Source organism: Stegostoma tigrinum, chromosome 33, assembly GCF_030684315.1.
Source record: "Stegostoma tigrinum isolate sSteTig4 chromosome 33, sSteTig4.hap1, whole genome shotgun sequence".
Classification (NCBI taxonomy): domain Eukaryota; kingdom Metazoa; phylum Chordata; class Chondrichthyes; order Orectolobiformes; family Stegostomatidae; genus Stegostoma; species Stegostoma tigrinum.
Window position 1 is genome coordinate 23,865,919 of NC_081386.1, and position 20,959 is coordinate 23,886,877.

Sequence of the window (20,959 nt, forward strand, 5' to 3'; positions counted from 1 at the left end):
CAGAAAAAGAGAAACAGAACTTTATTATTTTGAAAAATTGGATTGAAATTCAGCAAGCACCCAGTCAATCCTTTTGAATGATGATGTGTTTCTCTGGTTTGAGATATAAATTGAGACTCTGAGACCTCAATTGGTGACCATCAGCCTTTGATTCAGTTGGATATTCAGAGTATGTTTTTAAAACGGCCGGTTATCTTTTCAGCATAGATGGAATTGTGAAGGGCTAGGGTTTTTGATTAGTTATGTCTCGTGAAAGACAGACTGACTTTGAATGCTCTTTATAAGAACGATTTTGTAATATTTGAAAAATAGGAATGTTGCTGATCAGCAAAACACCTTTCGCATTTCTCTAAACATGCATGTTGCACAAACAACAGTCCAAACAGCAAGGTCACCTGATTCCCTGCCTGTTGCTTCAGCTAACAAATGACTGTCAGTCATTTCACAGTCTGACAGCTTTCATCAAAGATGTGTCTGATCTCCGAGCTGCTCATGTCTGAGAATTCCTGAAGTTTCCCTTCTCAACATCAGCTCCATTTGCCTTTATCAGTGATTTGAATTTACACACTGGTGTTGACTCTGCCACAGCTCTAGGGACAGCAGGCAAAAGGTGTCAAAATTGTGCATCCATCAGCGTTATTAAACAGGGCAGTGTTAGTGCATAGAAATTACACTGCAGTACAGTAATAATTCTGTGTAGAAGCGTTTTACCGCATTGACATTGACAATCTTTCTTGCTTTCAGCAACTATAAACAACAATAGCAAACCTGAAATACAGTGCTCTTGACAATCAGGCAATCAACAATGGTAGCCTTGGACAATAGTTACCTGTGGTCACAGCATTGTCCCACAGTGGCCTATGATAACACTGAACACTGAGATTGCCCATTCGCCTCAGCAACAATAACCTTGAGAATGGCACCATCCCTGACAACAGCAAGCCTTGGCAACGACTGCAACCCTTGGCAACGACTGCAACCCTTGGCAACGACGGCAACCCCTGGCAACGACGGCAACCCCTGGCAACGACTGCAACCACCACTATCATCCTCCCACACACAATATACAACAGAGCAACTGCAAACAACTGCTAGCTCAGCTTACAACAGCCCTTGTCAACACAAACACCACTCCGTCTCCACAAAATTCCAGCACCTACCATTACTACTTTACCGGTTGGTGCAAATGATGGAGCAGATGGTTTTCAGAGGAATAAAATGCTCACGAGTTTCATTCACACAGAGATAGTAAGAGCTGCCGATGCTGGAGTCTGAGATTACACAGTGTGGAGCTGGAGAAACACAGCAGGCCAGGCAGCATCACAGGAGCAGGAAAGCTCATGTTTCGGGTCGGGACCCTTCTGAAGAAGCGTCAGCTTTCCTGCTCCTCTGATGCTGATTGGCCTGCTGTGGTCCTCCAGCTCCACACAGTGTTACCTCCAGAGTTTCACTTTGCCTTTCAAATTTCTGAAGCAAATGACTCACTTCTGAAGAGCAGGATCTTTCTCCTCTGTAACTTCCCGTGGACGTCCCAACAACCGAATATCCAATCACTATTGAGCTTGCAGGCGAGTGGCATGAATTGTGAAATATTTGGCTATTGCATATCACACATTCCTGTAATCATTACAATTCAAAATGTCTCTTATGGCTGCTAAGCACCTTGGAACATCCCATGCCCATGATCGACACTCTACAAATGATCTTAAGTCTCACCTGGTGAATGCCAATGGAGTGTAAGTGAGTGACATTCCAGTCCACATCAGGAAGTGGAGAGCCCGATCCATTACAGGTCACCACCGCATCATCTCCCGCCTTCACTGATAAATCATTGTGACTCACGCTGATCTCTGGCAGTTCTGCACAGCAGTAGGAAGAGAAGAAAGAAGAAAGGCTTACACCTGAATCTTCCAGATTTAACAGACTTATCTCTACAGGCGGAAGGGGCAGGGAACAAAGATTAAAGCAGCAGACAAGATTTTTTTTAAAAAACTGCTCACTCCCTTGTAATACTCTGAACTGAAACTTGTGAGTCATCAGGTTGTGATAACTGGCAGAATAAAGGGACTGAGCACCAACACAATATATTGGTTAAACAAGGTGTAGAGCTGAATGAACTCAGCAGGCCAGGCAGCATCAGAGGAGCAGGAAGGCTGACGTTTCGGGCCTAGACCAATTTCCTGAAGAAGGGTCTAGGCCCAAAACGTCAGCTTTCCTGCTCCTCTAATGCTGCTTGGCCTGCTGTGTTCATTCAGCTCTACACCTTGTTATCTCAGATTCTCCAGCATCTGCAGTTCCTACTATGTCTAATACATTGGTTAGTTGACATATTATCTAGAATGCCAGTCACAAAAGAGACGATTCAGGTTCTACAGGACATAGTCATCTCAAATGTAGTGTCTGTAGTGAAAAGTAGATCAAACATAAGGCAGATACTAACCAGCCCACTATCACTGACAGGTCAAAGAATAGGAGTACATCGCAGAGAAAGAAGGACAATTACGGCTTCATAAAGAGCGTTCAGCATTGTGTGAGAAAGGGCAGATCCTGCCCACTAAAGACAGAAATCGACAGCCCAAAAGCAGGCTATTTGACCTGTCACACTCATGCCACCTCTTTGAAAGAACCCTTAATTAGCCCCAGCCCTTGCTATTTCTGCAGACTATTTCTTCATTTTTCAACTACTTGTCTGCTTCCGTTTAAAAGCAATGCTGGATTTTGTTTCTCTCACTGTTCCTTATTCTTTATTTGATCATAGGATGTAGACATCATTGGCTGGGCCAACATTTACTGCAGCCCAACGGTATCAATATGGACTTCACCAGCTTCAAAATCTCCCCTTCCCCCACTGCATCCCAAAACCAGCCCAGCTCGTCCCCACCTCCCTAGCCTGTTCTTCCTCTCAACAATGCCCTCCTCCCACCTCAAGCTGCACCTCCATTTCCCACCTACTAACCTCATCCCGCCTCCTTGACCTGTCCATCCACCCCGGGCTGGCCAATTCCCTCCCTACCTATACTGTCCTCTGCATCTATCTTCTCTTCTATCCATCTTCGGTCCACCTCTCCCTCTCTCCCTATTTATTTCAGAACTCTCTCCCCATCCCCCTCTCTGATGAAGGGTCTAGGCCTGAAACGTCAGCTTTTGTGCTCCTGAGATGCTGCTTGGCCTGCTGTGTTCATCCAGCTCCACACTTTGTTATCTTGGATTCTCCAGCATCTGCAGTTCCCATTATCTCTGATCACAATTTATTGCTCATCCTGACTACTCTACAGAAGGTGATGGTGAGCCAGAGTACTCCATGCCTAATTCATCTAAAAATAAAAGGAGCCCTGATAGGCTACACAGTTCCTTGAGCTTGTTCCACCATTGAGGATCATGGCTAATCTGACCTCAACCTCAATGCCAATTTCTTGACTGCTCACTAAAAATAGGAATCACAGGATTGTTGCAATGCAGATGGAGACTAATCAGTCCAAGGTATCTACACTGCTTCTCAAACTCTGCTATTCGCCCGCCTTCTTCCAGAATCCAATGCATTCCAACTCTTAACCTTTCGCTGCACAGAAAACATTTTCTTCATATCCGTTTTCCTTCTTTCACTTGTTACTTTAGTCTGTACCCTCTCGTCCTTTCATGAGGAGGATCATTTTCTCCGAGTTTATTTTTTCCAAAATCCTCAAGGTTTTGAATATTTCAGATCAGAATCTCCTTTCATCCTTCTCTTGTCTAAGATGAAGAGTCCAGCTTGTCAAATGTAACTTTATAGCTGAAATTCCTCAACTCTAGAACCATTGTCCTAAGCCTTTTTCACACTCTCTTCAAAGCCTTCACATCCTTCCAAATGTTTGGTGCCCAGAACTGGATGTAACTCTCTAGCTAACCAATGTAGTGTCTTATTTAATTTTGATATTATCTCCTTGCTCTTGTGTGCTATGCATCTGTTGTGAAAGCCTAGGATACCATGCATTTTATTATTTGCTTTCTCAACCTGTTCTGCCACCTTTAATGATTTTTGTACAAATGCACCCAGATCTCTCTGTGCCGAGTGGTTTAAGAGTAATCATGCATATTTATTTCTTTGCTTCAGAACAGCGTTTATTTTTGAATGTAATACCTTTTATTATGTAATAGCTCCATGTTCTTCTTAGCAAAAATTATCACCTCACATTTCTCTAAATTGAACATCATCTCCTACCTATTCATCCACTTCACCAAGTTGTCCATCTCCTGCTGAGGTTCTAAATAGTTTTACAATGCTTCGAAGATTCATATCGTTAACATTTAAGAAAAGATGCCTATGCACCAAAATTCCAGATCATTAATATATGGCATGAAAAGTAAAGGTCCCAACACTGAAACCTGGGGAGTTCCTCGCTCTGTTGCAGATGTAACTTTGTATTCCTTGCTCCGTTAATCAACTTATGATCTTTACCTCTTTGTATGCTATGATCTGCTTGTGCTGCATGCAAAACAAAACTTTTCACTGCACTTAGGTACATATGACAATTATATATCAAATCAAACCACAATAAATCACAAACTGTTTCCTAGCCCAAAACATACATCAACTAGCTGATTATTTTTTCTTGCCAGTTTTGTACCCATTGTTTCTTCAGATCCTTTAATTCCATGAGCTCCAACATTATTCACAAGTCTGTTTAATGGCTTTGTATTGGATGCCTTCTGGAAGTTCATGTACAATGTATTTACAGCACTGCACTGCCCAATCCTCTGTTTGTTGATCTTAAAACGTCAAGAAGTTAGTTAACGTGATTTATCCCAGCGAGTTTTGAGAAGATTTATAGCTCAGGTTGAGGTTCTGGATGTGAGTTTGCTCGCTGAGCTGGAAGGTTCGTTTTCAGACGTTTCGTCACCATTCTAGGTAACATCATCAGTGAGCCTCCGACGAAGCGCTGGTGTTATGTCCCGCTTTCTATTTATCTGGTTAGGAACCAATGCAGGAAATGACATCACCAACCCAAGGAAAGCTAACCAGATAAACAGAAAGCGGGACATAACACCAGCGCTTCATCGGAGGCTAACTGATGATGTTACCTAGAATGGTGACGAAACGTCTGAAAATGAACGTTCCAGCTCAGCGAGCAAACTCACATCCATGATTTATCCCACAAGAAATTCATGCCATCTCTTTCTAACTCACTCACATTTGTTTCTGTGGCTATTGATTTCCCCCCAAGTTGTTTCTAGAAGTTTGCCAACCACCAAAAGTTAAAAGAAAGCAAGATATCAAAAAAAAACTTCTGGTCTTTCCTATCATTGGCTTGGTGAATTTTGTGCCCTGTAGCTACCATTCCAGCAACAATTAGTGGAAACAGTTTTTCTTGACTCACTTTATCAAGGTGCCTCAATTTTCCATATCTCTATTAGATCCTTTCAGGCATGAGATCATCTTAATAGATCTAATCCTCACCCTTCCCACTACCCTGGCAACCTTCCAAAAGTCAGCCATGCAAAACTGAATAGGATAGGATAGGATAGGATTCTTGGCAGCGTGGAGGAACAGAGGGATCTTGGTGTGCAGATACATAGATCCCTTAAAATGGCCACCCAAGTGGACAGGGTTGTTAAGAAAGCATATGGTGTTTTGGCTTTCATTAACAGGGGGATTGAGTTTAAGAGTCGTGAGATCTTGTTGCAGCTCTATAAAACTTTGGATAGACCGCACTTGGAATACTGCGTCCAGTTCTGGGCGCCCTATTATAGGAAAGATGTGGATGCTTTGGAGAGGGTTCAGAGGAGGTTTACCAGGATGCTGCCTGGACTGGAGGGCTTATCTTATGAAGAGAGGTTGACTGAGCTCGGTCTCTTTTCATTGGAGAAAAGGAGGAGGAGAGGGGACCTAATTGAGGTATACAAGATAATGAGAGGCATAGATAGAGTTGATAGCCAGAGACTATTTCCCAGGGCAGAAATGGCTAGCATGAGGGGTCATAGTTTTAAGCTGGTTGGTGGAAAGTATCGAGGGGATGTCAGAGGCAGGTTCTTTACGCAGAGAGTTGTGAGAGCATGGAATGCGTTGCCAGCAGCAGTTGTGGAAGCAAGGTCATTGGGGTCATTTAAGAGACTGCTGGACATGTATATGATCACAGAAATTTGAGGGTGCATACATGAGGATCAATGGTCGGCACAACATTGTGGGCTGAAGGGCCTGTTCTGTGCTGTATTGTTCTATGTTCTATGTTCTAATGTTCTACCAGTGGGAGAAGTCCAATCACACACGTTTCTCTCTTTGCTTTAGTGCAGTGTGTTTTTTTTAAAATTTAAGTATAATACCTAGCAGTTGTACGTTGTTTTGTTTAAGAGTAGTTTTATTAACCTGTTCTACTTTCAAAAATTAGTTTATCTGAACCATTAATTCCTTTGATCTTCTACTAATAGAATGATAAAGTCATTGAATACTACATGGAGAAAGGTCTTTCAGATCTTTGTGGCCATGTAAGTAATCAAATATTGAATTTCTCTCATCCTACTTCCCAGCATTTAGCCTACAGCTTTGCAAACTACGGCATTTCAAATGTTCATCTAAATATGTCTTTAACACTGTGATGGTTCCCACCTCTGCTACTCTTTCAGGAAGTAAGTTTCAGACACCACTACTGTCTGACTAAAAACAAATTCTCCATAAAACCTTTCTGAACTGCCTGTCCCTTAGCTTAAATCCATTCCTCCTAGTCAGTGAACCCCGCAAAAGTTAATTCTTATGGACAGATTCAATCTACACCACCTCAGGCACTTACAAACATCAGTCAGGTCCACCCCCCACCCCCCCACCCCGACTTTGAGAATTTAATTTAGTTGAAAGTTTAATCACCTCGCCTAAACCACATAGCTCATTTTTTCTTCATAGCATGCTGCACAGTCTCATTGATCCTAATCTTGTACAGACTGCCCAAAAGAGCTATAAATTAATCCCTTTACTCTAGAACTAGCCCCATAGACAAGTTTTTCATTCTCAGATATGTATACAGTTTTGTTTTTGATGTTCCTATAGAATCTCCGACATAGGCTTCCATTAACTGATGGCTAGCTGAGAAGTTGGAGGTGCTATGGTAACGTTATGAGACTTTGAGGGCCAAAGGGCCTGTTCTGTGCTGTATTGTAATCCCAAAGGACCAGCCTAACACCCTTGGGTACACAGGTTTGAATCAAAGTATTTAGGAGGAAAGCTGATAGGTTTTGAGATGTCAGAAATATTGGGGGATATTACAGAGATATAGCATTGAAGTAGAAAATTGGCCATGATCTAACTGAATAGTGGAGCCAAAAGGTCTACTCCTGTTTCATTTCCTAAGTTACTTTAATAGTTCTACTTGAAAGACTTTCCATTTCAGAGTTTAAGTTGATAACACAATCAAGCCTGATTCAGATAGTTATGAGTTCTATCCCCTTCCAAGTTTTGAGTATAAAAATCTTATTGCACTCCAATAAATGAGATAATAAAGGAACAGTCTTCACTATCAGGAGAATATAATAGATTGTACAACACAATTTTTAAATAAAAGCAGGCAAGTAAATCTGGGTATCCTAGCCAATGCCTATCTTTCAATCAACACCAGTAATATAAACTTATAAAGGGAATAGATAAGATAAAACCTTTGAGGTTGTTTCCAATGATGAGTGAAACTAGAACGAGGGAATATAGCTTCAAAGTAAGGCAAGCAGATTAACAACTTCGTTGAGGAGGACCTTCTTCACCCATAGGGTTTCCCTGCCCAGTGAAGCAGTTGAGACTGCCTCGTTGAATGTTTTCAAGGCAAAGATTAGATAGATTTTTGAACTTTAAAGGAATTAAGGGTTCTGGTGAGCAGGAAGATAAGTGGAGATCAATCCATGAAAACACCAGCCGTGATCTTATGAAATGGCGGAGCAGGCTTGGTGGGCCAGATGGCCTGCTCGGGCTCTTATTTCTTATGTTCTTAATTCTTGCAATATCCAGCCATTCTCACATTTGATTTGCTTTATTATTGTCATGTGTACTGAGATACAGTGAAAAGGAATGTCTTGCGTGCTAACCAGAAAAATCACAACATACATAAGTACATCAGAGCAATAGAAAAGAATGCAGGATACAGTGTTACAGCCACAGAGAGGGTGCAGAGAATGATCAACTTGAATATGTGAGAGCCCTATTCATGAGTGTGAAAACAATGGGGAAGAAGCTGCTCTTGAATCTGTTGGTATGTATTTTCACACTTTTATATTTTCTGCCTGATGGAAGTAGTTGGAAGAGAGTATAACCAGGTTGGGAAAAATTTTACATTGCTTTAGGTTGGAGTTTAAATGTGTACATGTAAATTAATGAGCATGTTTCCTGCGTTACAATAATGGCTACGCTTCAAAGTTATTTCTTTCGCTGTAGATGCTTTGGGGGTGCTGTATTTACCTCTTCCCTTTTCTCATTAACCTGAAACTGAGGCAAACCAGAGTGGAATTCAGGGCTGGGTAAGAAATTCTTGACAGAGTATATACCTGATGTGCAAGGGAAATGACTAGCCATGAGTGGGGTGCAGTAGAGGTTTACCAGTCTAAATCCTGGGATGGCCAGACCGTCCCATGAAGAGAGATTTGAGGAGACTGCATTTTCCAAAGTTGAAAGGAAGGAGAGGTGATTTCATCAAAACTTTCAAAATTCTTTCAGGGGTGAGACAGGGTGAATGTAGAATGGATGGTTCCCCTGTTTTGAGGTCTCAGTTCATGCTATTTAGGATTGAGAGAGAGAATACAGAACAGAGAACAGTACAGCACAGTACAAACCCTTCAGCCCATGATGTTGAGCCGACCTATTTCTCTAAAACTAAAGTCTATCTAACCTCCACCACTATCTTATACTATCATCCATATGCCTGTCTAATAGCTGCTTAAATGACCCTAATGAGGCTGACTCCACTGCCCTCTCCAGCAATGCATTCCACGCCCTGACCACTCTCTGAGTAAAGAACCTACCTCTGATGTCTCCCCTCTATCTACCTCATTTCACTTTAAAACTATGACCCCTCGTAAAAGCTACCTCCACCCTAGGAAAAAGTCTCTGGCTGTCAGGCCTGAAACTTTTGTGCTCCTAAGATGCTGCTTGGCCAGCTGTGTTCATCCAGTTCTACACTTGGTTATCTACAGTGCAGTGTCTGCAGTTTTAGACTTGCAGGAGAATTTTGATCAGCTATGTAAATCATTTGCACAGATACTGTCTGTATACTCTTGTTAATTCAAAGTAATTTACTTTGAATTATTCATTAATTCAAATTGAAAACTGTGGGAAAAAAGTCCCCTGTGCTGTTTTCTTAAAAGAGCTTAATTTGAATTTGTGGATAATTTAATTCTTTCTCGAGTGAAAAATGAGTGGATTTTAATTTAGGTCAGTTATTTTAGCAGCATGGGCTCAATAACTGTTCCTTTATCTTGGAGTTTCTTTGATGTTCTACAACTTTCTCAGTGACTTGACTCTATTCATGCAATTAAAAATGCAGAGATAACATTGTGGAGCTGGAGGAACACAGCAGGCCAGGCAACATCAGAGGAGCAGGAAAATTGACATTTTGGATCGGGACCCTTTTTCAGAAATGGGGTCCACCTGGCCTGCTGTGTTCCTCCAGCTCCACACTGTGTTATCTCTGACTCCAGCATCTACAGTTCTTGCTATCTCTAAAAATGCAGTGGCTCTGATATTCCTTCTTATCACACTGTATAGAGTTGTCAGTGAAACTTAGGGCATCCAAAGTGCACTACACCTAAGGGCACTACAGTATGGTGGTAGTGTCACTGGACTAATAATCCAGAGGCTCAGGGACAAGTTATAAAAGTCTGGAATTAAAATGAAAGCTGGGAAACCTTGACTGGTTCACCAATGTCCTTTAAGGTGGGAAATCCGTCATCCTTATCTAATCTGGCCTATTTATGACTCCAGATCTACAATGATATGGTCAACTCTTAACTGGCTTCTAAAATACAAGCTACTCAACTTAGGGGCAATTATAGATTAGCAACAAATATTGGCTTTTCCTGTAATAGCAGGCAGAAATGCAGCAAAGAACAGGCAACAGAAGATCTCCAGTGAGAACGAAATGGTGCCTTGGTTGTGGGTATTGGAGGAATAGGTCACTTATCTTCTGGGACGTTCTTGTGATCTGAATTGGAGATGTTGGGGGATTGAAGAGGGTCTCTTTATACGTCCTTAAAATGGGAATCAAACAGCTGTTCTGAGAGAAAGATAAGGTGGGGAGAACTGCTACAATATCACTGGTGGTGTAATCTTAGCACTCAGCCAGGAACTTGTGGATTCAAGTGTCACACTAGAGAACTTAAGCACAAAATAAATCTAGATCAACATTCCAGTGTAAAACAAAGAGAATGCTGCACTGTTTGACATACTGTATTTCCAATTAGATGTTAAACTGAACTCTCATTGACCAAATGTAAAACAGCCAAGAAACTAAGTGGTGAAGTATTTCTGCTGTTATGGTCACAGCCTATCCTTTAGTCCCTGAAATGAAAGATTACCCAGTCATTACTGCTTATGGGAGTTTGCTGTTTGCAAATTGGTTGTTACGTTTCTGACATTACAGCAGATCACAATTCAAAAGGACTGCACAACCATAAAGCGGTTTGGGGTGTCTTAAGGTCTCAAAACTATTTGGTGATGGATACTGATTTTTGTTTAGACCCACAATGTTGTGCCGAAATTTTACCCAAAACCTCAGGTCTTTCTAACCTCCAGCCCTATGTTATACCATCATTCAGATGCCTACTTAATAGCTGCTTAAATGCCCCTGAGGCCGACTCCACAACCTTCTCTGGCAATGCATTCCACACCCCGACCACTCTCTGAGTAAAGAGCTTTCCTCTGACGTCTCCCCGATATTTACCTCCTTTCACTTTAAAACTATATCCCCTCGTAAAAGCTACCTCCACCCTAGGACAAAGTCTCTGGCTGTCTACTCTATCTATACCTTTGATCATTTTGGACACCTCTATCAAGTCACCCCTCATCCTTCGTCGTGTTGAAGAGAAAAGCCCTAGCTCTCGCAACCTTTCCTCATAAGACCTTCCCTCCATTCCAGGCAACATCCTGGTAAATCTCCTCTGCACGTTTTCCAACGATTCCACATCTTTCCTGTAATGAGGTGACCAGAGCTGGACACAATACTGCAACTGTGACTGAACCAGGCTTTTGTATAGCTGGAGCATAACTTAACAGCTCTTGAACTCAATCCCTCTGTTAATGAAAGCTAACACACCATACGCCTTCTTAACAACTCTATCCACTTGGGTGGCAGCTCTCAGGGAACTGTGGACGTGAACTCCAAGATCCCTCTGCTCCTCCACACTGCCAAGAATCTTTCTGTTAACCCTATATTCTGCTTTCAAGTTCGTCCTTCCAAAATGAATCACCTCACACTTTTCAGGGTTAAACTCCATCTGCCACTTCTCAGCCCAGCTCTGCATGCTAGCAATGTCACTTTGTAACCTAGAACAGCCCTCCACACTGTCCACAATGTGACCCACCTTCGTATCGTCCACGAACTTGTTAATCCACCCTGGCACTCTTTTATTCAAATCATTTACAAAAATCACAAATAGAAGAGGACCCAGAAGAGATCCTTATGGTATACCACTCGTAACTGAGCACCATGTTGAATATTTTGTGTACCCTACCGCCCTTTATCTTCTAAGGATCAGCCATTTCTGAAGCCAAGTTCTGTCTAAGCCAGAATGGGCTGCCTAAGGATCTTTCGTAAATTTCTGTAGTGCATCTTGTAGTTTTGATTTGCTTCTGAGATGTGGGCATCACTGGATGGACCAACATTTTATAGCTTGAGATATTAGGAACTGCAGATGCTGGAGAATCTGAGATAACAAGGTGTAGAGCTAGATGAACACAGCAGGCTAAGCAGCAGCAGAGGAGCAGGAAAGCAGCTGTTTCAGGCCTAGACCTTTCTTCTGAAGTTTTTATTGCCTGACTCCGCTTACCTTGAAGGTGCTGAGCTCGCTCCTTGAACTGCTGCAGTCCATGTGCTGTAGGTAGACCCACAATGCAATTCGGGAATGAATTCCAGGGTTTTGACCCAGCGACCATGAAGCAATGATGATAACATTCTGAGTCAGGAAGGTAAATGGGTTGGAGGGAAACTTGCAGGTGGAGGTATTCCCATGTATCTGCTGCCCTTGTCCTTTGAAATGGAAGTGGTTCTAACATCATAGAATCTTTATAGCTTGGAAGAAGGCCAAACGAGTCCACACAGATGCTCTGAAGAGCATTCCACCCAGACCCACCCCCCCACCCTATCCCTGTAACCCCACATTTCCCCACGGCTAATCCACCTAGCTGGTACATCCCTAGACACTATGGGCAATTTAGCTTGGCCAATCCACCTAACCTGCACACCTTTGGAGGGTGGGAGGAAACCGGATCCCCTGGAGGAAACCCACAAGGAAACAGGGAGAATGTGCAAACTCCACGCAGACAGTTGCCCGAGGGGTGGAATCAAAACTGGGTTCCAGGCAATATGAGGCAGCAGTGCGAACCACTGAACCACCGTGTCATCCCAAGGTGCATCAGAAAGTGCTGTTGAAGGATCTTTAGCACGTTTCTACAGTGCATCTTGTAGGTAGCACACACTGCTGCTACTGAGCATCAGTGGTGAAGAGAATGGTGCCAGTCAAGTAGGTTACATTGACCTGCACCCATTCAGACAAGTGAAGAGAATTCCATCCCTCTCCTAACTTGTACATAGTGGAATGACTTTCGTACTCCATTCCCACTTTTGCCATCTCCAACACAAAATGAGTAATTATTCAATCTCTATGCACCCCTCCCCGTTTCCTTTGTACCCGAAATGCAGAGGGGAGCTACAACTCGATTTCCCAAAAGCTAATACTGCCTTAGAGTTTCTTGAAACAGTTTCCACCTTGGCCGCTCAGGAATGACTTTCGCTGCCCAGTCTGAAGGCTACTTACCGCACTGTGGGATGTTCATGTGGGAAAGGAGGATGCTGGAGCTTTCGGTCTTACAGTACAGCTGCTGCCGATCTAACTGAGCTTCACCAGCTTCCTGCCACAGCTGGATCCAGCGGATTTCACAGCTGCAATTGAATAGGTTTCCAACCAGAATACTGAGAAAAGAGGGCAAAGTTAAGAGACGTTTAGAGGAAATTAATCTTCAAGTTAAAATTCACTGTCACCTTTGTGTCAGCATTTGAGCATCCTTGGGCCCAGTGGGAGGCCGACTTCAAGGAGAATCAAGAGGATTGGTCAAAAATTACCCATCATTCCTCTACCCAGGGCCAGCAGACTGTCAATCTGATTAATTCTGCTATGGCTCAGTACAATGCAATGGAGCCTCAGCCCCAGCATCTTCTCTCACACATCTAAAATTAGTGACTTGATGGTGAGGCGTTAATATGGGGGATCTATAAGCTGAGTCTGCATCATATCAGGCCATGATTTTGGTCATTCTACTAAGTGACAGCATAGGAGCTGGCGAGATGGTAGCATAGTTGTAAGGTCACATGAACTCATAATGCAGAGACTCATGATCCTACCCCATGTACATGGATTTCAATCCCACAATGAATCTTAATCCAGTTATTTCATTCATCTATTTTTTGTAATTGAAAACTGGTCTAAGTAATGCTGCCTTAAAACTATGATTCATAGAATCCCTACAGTGAGGAGGAAGGCCATTTGGCCCATCGAGTCCATACCAACCCTCCAACGAGCATCCCACCCAGACCCACTCCCCTACCCTATCCCTGCATTTCTAATAGCTAATCCACCTAGCCTGCACATTCCTGGACACTACAGGCAAATTAGCATTGCCAATCCACCTAGCCTGCACATCTTTGGACTGTGGGAGGAAACCAGAGCACCCTGAGGAAACCCACACAGACACAGAGAGAACGTGCAAACTCTACATTGTTGCCGAAGGGTGAAATTGAACCCGAATCCCTGGCACTGTGAGGCAGCACTGCTAACCACTGAGCCACCATCCCACCCCACAGATGTCATTAAAAACCATCTGATTCATAAATACACTTTATGGAATGACATCTGCTGACCTTACCAGGTCCAGGTCTACGTGTGACTTCAGACCCATAGTAACGTGGTTACTTTTAATTGCCCTCTGAAATGGCCCAGCAGGCTTCTCAGTTCAAAGGCAGTTAGGGATACAGAATGAATGTCAGCCATGTACGTATCCCAACACCAATGAGAAAGCACACAGATAAACAAATGTAGATATGTTAATGGTGAACTCTTGTATTGCATGACTGGTGAGAATACTGTGTATAGGTACCAACCTTGCTGTACCGGGATTGTAAGCTCACCTGATTAACCAACCAATTATCGACGTCTAAGAAGTATGGGCCTTTGATTTGATTAATCACCATGGGTCAGGCCTAGTGGGCAATGTACCACACACAGATGGGATCAATAGCGATCACCAAGTGCCCATGCACCACATGGGGGCCCAGGAGACCTTGGTGGTAAAACAAGCAGTCATTTGACATGAAGAAGCACATCATTGTATCTGAATAACCTACTTCATAAGAATGTGGGCTGGATAAATAGAGACACTGAGTTATTGGAATCAGGCTCATTCCAGCTCTCACACACTTGCGCTGTCGTTGTACCCCATGGAATAAATGGACATTGCAACACATGGAAGGTGCCTACAGTTTCACAAGAATAGTCCCAGGAATGGAAGGCTTTGGAAAGAGGAACGTTTGAGGACTCTGGGACTAGATTTATTGGAGTTTAGAAGGATGAGGTGGGGGTGGGGGTTCTAATAGAAAGTTACAGAATACTGAATGGCGTGGACAGAGTGGATGTTGGGAAGATACTTCCATTGGTAGGAGAGACTAGCACCTGAGGCCACAGCCTTAGAGTAAAGGGAAGGCCTTTTAGAACAGAGATGAGGAGAAACTTCTTCAGTCAGAGAGTGGTGAATCTATGGAATTTACAGCCACAGAAGGCTGTGGAGGCCAGATCTTTGAGTACATTTAAGACTGAGATAGATAGGTTCTTGATTATCAAGGGGATCAAGGGTTACAGACAGAAAGCAGGCGAATGGGGCTGAGGAACTTATCAGCCATAATTGAATGGCAGAGCAGACTTGATGAGCCAAATGGCCTAATTTCTGCTCCTATGTCTTTTGGTCTTACACTGGACAGCATTTTCAAAGTGCCCAACCAAATAAAGCAGAGGCCAGCTAAATAATCAGGAACCACAATATCAGGGCTGTCCCAGTTACTTTTTTGCATAAAGGTCACTGTGATGCTCTATCGGGAAGGAAAAGCTGCCATCTTTACCTGATCTGACACAGGCATGGCTTCAGGTCCACATCTAATACCTACTAAGCCACTCTGTTGTGTCTAACTGCTATAAATTCTGGTTAAGGGAACAAAACTGAATGGATCACCTGACATTAACCAAGGCACCAAAAATGACAATGGTACACCCAGCCTTGTTGATCCCGCAAACTCCTCCTCTCTAATATCTGAGAGCTTGTGTCAAAGCTGGGAGAGAAAAACACCAAGATGGTCATTCTCACAAAATTATACCTTACAGACAATGTCCCAGGCAGCACCAAAACCACTCCTGCATATGTCCTGTCCCGCCAGGAGGAGAGTCCCAGCGGAGGTGGCAGCACAACAGTATACAGGTGGGAGGGAGCTGCGCTGAGAGTCTTCAACATTGACTCCACACCCCATCAAGTCAAACATGGGCAAGGACACAACCTACTGATTACCACAAGCCACTATACCTTCACCTTGGGAATCAGTTCTCCTCCATGTTGTACAACACTTGGGAGGAAGCAAAGAGTTTGGCAGAGGCACAGAATGAACTTAGGTTCGAGGAACTTCAATGTCCATCGTGGCCAAACAGGCTGCTTAAAATGGCAGACTTACAAAAAAAAAGGTAACAAATAAAGCATGGTGGGAAATCGAGCCAAGCATTGGCCACATTATCTATACTAAAGCAAAAACAAGCCACAAACCCAGAGAGGTGGCAGCTTCAGACAGAACAATATACAATTGACCCAGCCCATCTCCAGAAAAATAGGAAATATTGAGTTGTTTTCCAGAACAAAGGAGCATCTCACACCCTTATTTGGAAAAGGTATCTGTGCCCCTAACACCTTCAGGAATGGAAGCCCAAGGCCCACCCTACCATCAACACATCATTGCCTGATTGGGTCTGATCAATCAGGGTGATGAGCTCTGATCAATCCATTAACAGGAATTGAAGATCCTCGTGAAAGGGCACAAAAGCTTCCAGGGATAAGAATCACGGCAACACCACCCCCGGGAGCGGTAACTCAAGACCTACAACCATGAAGAGGAGACTGTCCTGGGACCACCGGGAGAAGAAGTAGTCCGGACAATCATCGCCACATGGACCTGGTGTGGTGGTATCTGATCGTTCAAAATTTAGTTAACATATAATTTAGTTAATTAGATTTATAGTGTTAATTGTTAGTTTGTAATGTATTTTGTCATTATACTATTAATTGTGTTGAAGTAGATAAAAATCATATCTTATTACCATCAAGAGTCGATTCAGAATTTCTTTGCTGGAAAGAAGGATTAAACCATACAATGTGGCAGGTACAGCACCATCATGAAGAGTGGTTCGAAAGCATCACTGCCATTGGTTAATGGAGTGCTTAACTCTTTAAAGAGGGTTGTTACAAATATCCCCAACACCCCCTCTCACAGGCCTCAGCGAGGGAAGCTTTTGGAGCCACAATGTATTTCCTACCTGACGTGGGTCAGAGTTAATATGCTGTCCCATTTTGGCCATTCTCTGTGTGGTGTTGCCTCCTTTAGGGAGAGCAGCAGGTGAGGTGATACACTTGATGTGAATCAGCCTGGGCTTGGAAACAGGATAGTGTCAGCCAGGTGCCTGCTCCTCCAGTGACTCCCATGGGAAGGCATAGGGTTGGGAGTTCTTGAAAACAAAGTACTTCACATCATCCCACTAGGGAACCTATGGCTTGACTAGATTCACACTTAAGGATGGCGATGTAATTAATCTGTCGGAGGCTTCCTGTAGCCTAGAATTGTACTTCAACGCAAGCCAGGATCTGAAGGAGGTGAGAGGGAAATGTTGGAAGAAGATGTAAAAGTGTTGATGGCCAACACAGGATAAAGCTCCTGTTTCTCTCCGTTATCACCCAGTTGTAAAATCTGCTTTACAAGAGACAGTAGGAGTGAGGTGATGAAATGTGAAACACTGGTAACGTTTCACCAGAAAACTCCACATCGGCCTGAGGAGGAGAGAAACAGAATATTTAACTGAGATTGTAAGACGCTTATGAGATTGTACTTACAGCTGGGCGAGTTGCAGTGTCCTAAAGGGCTGCCAGGAAAGGCTGGTGAGATGATTACCCGAAAGATTGCTGCAAATTCAAGAGGAAAGGAAACGCTTTATTAATTATTTTCAGAGGACTGTGCTTGATGTTTTAATGTCAGAAACTGCATTGGAGATATTGTCTAATCAACCTGTTCAGAGATCGTTAAGACACACCAGTGGAGCAGATAGGATTTAAACCTAGACTTTCTGGTCCAGGGGAGAAACTGCACTGTATTCAGAGCTGCATGAATATTAAACACATGCCCTTATTAACATTGGGACCAGTGAATGCGAATTGTTGCGTTCAGCCAACTCCAGGGAAGCGTGCACAGCACCCGAAGTGCAACACCTCTGCTTGCTGCAGTGTTCCAGCAAAGCTCAATGCAGACCCCATTAACAGCTATTTACATTCCTAGGCAGATAGTTATCAACTCTTTTGTTTGTCCAATTGCTCTTCTCTCTCTTTGGGCTCTATCTTATTGTTTACTCCCTACCCCAACTCCCCCCTCCCTATTTTCTGCAAATAAACCAAGCTTCAAAGTCTCCCCTCCCCTACTGCATCCCAAAACCAGCCCAGCTCATCCCCGCTTCCCTAACCTGTTCTTCCACTCACATATCCCCTCCTCCCACCTCAAGACGCACCCCCATTTCCTAGTTACGAACCTCATCCCACCACTCGATCTGTCCATCCTCCCTGGACTGACCTATCTCCTCCCCACCTCCACTCATCTTTACTGGCTCCATCCCCGCCCCTTTAACTTGTCTGTCTCCTCTCCACCTATCTTCTCCTCTATCCATCATCGATTCGCCTCCCCCTCTCTGCCTATTTATTTCAGAACCCTCTTCCCCATCCCCATTTCTGATGAAGGGTCTAGGCCCGAAACGTCAGCTTTCCTGCTTCTAAGACGATGCTTGGCCTGCTGTGTTCATCCAGCTCCACACCTTGTTATCTCGGATTTTCCCAGCTGCCATCAGTTCTGAGGAAAGGTCGCCGGACCAGAAACGTTAACTCTAATTTTTCCTTCACAGATGCTGCCAGACCTGCTGAGCTTTTCCAGCCACCTATATTTTTGTTCCTGAAGTGTTGCCCTGCTCACCTCAAACAAAGTTGTCCCTACATCTGCCCAGTCACAGAGAATGCTGAACCTTTGCATTCACTTTCATCCAAGTAATTCTGTTTTTCATATCACAGAGAATGCAATGCCAAATGAGTATCGGGAGTGATGAGACGAACCAGGCCCATGGCACTCTGCACTGGAGTTTAAGTGCAGCCTCTGATTGAAGTGTGTCAATTAGTGACTGAGAATCAGATAGAGAGGCTCGACTCTGATTGACGAGATTAAATATCCAACATTAAAGTAATTGCGGCTCAATTTGGTGAAGCGCAGATTGATGAATCTCTCCCATCAGCCAACAATAATCTGCATGCCAGGGAGATACGAGGCATACTGTTTAAAAAACAGGGGCCTTCTATTTAAGATTGAGTTTGGGCAAACATTGATCTTTTTTCTCTTACAGGAGTCCTCTTCATCACAGAGCATGGAGGCTAAGCCATAGCTCATTTAGATTTTGGAACAACAAAAAAGTCAAGGATGATCGTTGGGTGTAAGGGTGGGGGGTGGGGGTTGGGTGGTGGCGGAAGCAGCAAAGTGTAGTTAAGGCCATTATCTGCTCACCATGACCCTAAAGAAGAGCAGAGCTGACCTTACTCCCTGCTCCTAGTGCTTACGTTTTTGTGGGGAGTGGCGAGTGGAACTGGCAATATTCACTGGGAGTAGACAGCTTTCTTATATGGGTATGCAGCTAGCTCTACTGCAAAGGTTGCTACTTTCAAGGGAAATACTACACGCCCATCAATCACCACCTCTTCTACCCCTTTGGCTCCACAATCTGTGGAGGAAGTCACACTACGCAGCTGCAGTAGGAGTTCAGTCTGCCAATGTATCTCGACACCCACGCTCTGCAGTGGCCACAGTGGGAATGAAAACAAACAGGTGGCAGCTCAGTCAAAAACTGACAAAGAGACTTTTCAAATTGGGATCTTCATTAAAATTGATGGAATCAAACTGAAGGCTCACCAGGCAAGATTTTGTTATTGATATTTTGCCAATCAAATGTTCAGCGATGTTAATACACACCTCTGGAGCAGGTGGGATTTGAACCTGGTTATCCTGGTAAAGACACTATTACTGCATCACAAGGGCGCCAAGATTTTGTTGCACTGTCCTTGCTGAATGTACACAAGGAGTCATTTTCTTTGTAGCTGAGTCTGCACTTTATGATGAAGTGTTTGGGGTCTCATCACTTCACAGGCATCCTGTTGGGACTGATCAAAAACAATTGAAGCTCAAGTAGAGGGAGGCGCTCCAGGGCACAGCTCACATCTCCTCAGAAGCAACCTGTTCTTGGTTTTCCAAGACATTCTGCTGTTTCTATTGTCAGGTCACAATTCCTTGCCACGTGACTGCTATTCCCATTACCATCTGCATTGCAGCTCAGAGTTTCCACAGTAACCATCCATGCCTGTGCCTCAACTATTACTGACAAGGATTTAAATTCAAACAGAATTAAAATTCTGTGTGTTTTAACCAAATATTCTCTCACAGTGGAACTGTATCCTCCACTGGCAAATCTCAAATCCGTGCCCCTTTTCTGTGCACTGTTAGATACTGCCCTCTAGAGGACACCCACAGAAAAACACACTCCACTGCCCCACCCATCTATATTAACAGCTGAGGAACTCTCTATGGTCCCATCAACAGAACAATCCCTCTACTATTTGCTGATAGTACAAAACAAAGCTATCAGGTTATAGTATTTTCTGGTGGGTTAGAATAGTGAAGAAAGGTGGAAGTGGTCCATATTGTTGAAAGACAGATTACAATATGATCAGAATTAAAAATGGCTTGTTTCTTTAGTAGAAGTGCCACACTCGACCTAACTGAAAGGGGAAAGTGGAACAGGATAGATCAGTGAGATGAGTAGGAATAACAGAGCTTCTGTTTGCTGAGATTTTAAGTAATACATTCATTGTGTGAGAATGAATGTGAGTTCATGAAGGAAGTCCAAAGGATTTCCTTCCCTGTGAAATTTTTGACACAAGTAAAGATCCCTTTAAGAATGAATTTTGAATGTTTTCTACTCAAAAAGTTCAGAAATGTTATTACATACGTTTGGAGTAGCTAGGGATTCAATTGTCCTCCTGGTCCAGGGGCACATGCACTACGCCTGCAACAGAACAGCTCTCCTAAGAATGGACCAGTATAGATATTTTGTATCAACCTGTTCAGATGTGTCATTACACCACTCTGGAGTAGCTGATGCTTGAATCCAGGCCTCTTGCCTCAAAGATAGGGACAGTACACCATGACACAAGAGTCCTTCGAAGAATGAACCTGGGGATTTTTTGTGGAAGGAGGAGTTTGGGGGGGGTTGCAATTTTTTCACCTAATTTTCTAAACAATCTATTCAGAGATGTTATTAAACACCTCTGGGGCAGGTGGGATTTCAACCCAGGCTTCCTGATCCAGGGATAGGGGCACTATAACTGCACCACAAGAGGGCCCTCAACTGAAGAATTTTTAAA

General features: G+C 43.5%; 1 protein-coding gene across 2 annotated transcripts in view; it reads right to left on the reverse strand.

Moving 5' to 3' along the window:
* The window catches only part of LOC125467326 (NT-3 growth factor receptor-like), a 667,435-nt gene that overhangs the window by 335,936 nt on the left and 310,540 nt on the right, over positions 1 to 20,959 (reverse strand). For both annotated transcript variants that reach the window (XM_059639207.1, XM_048563007.2), the window contains exons 4-6: positions 17,351 to 17,419; positions 12,976 to 13,130; positions 1,717 to 1,859 (exon numbers count right to left, since the gene is read on the reverse strand). In XM_059639207.1, coding sequence (XP_059495190.1) covers positions 1,717 to 1,859; positions 12,976 to 13,130; positions 17,351 to 17,419 — 367 coding nt within the window. The remainder of the gene's footprint in view (positions 1 to 1,716; positions 1,860 to 12,975; positions 13,131 to 17,350; positions 17,420 to 20,959) is intronic.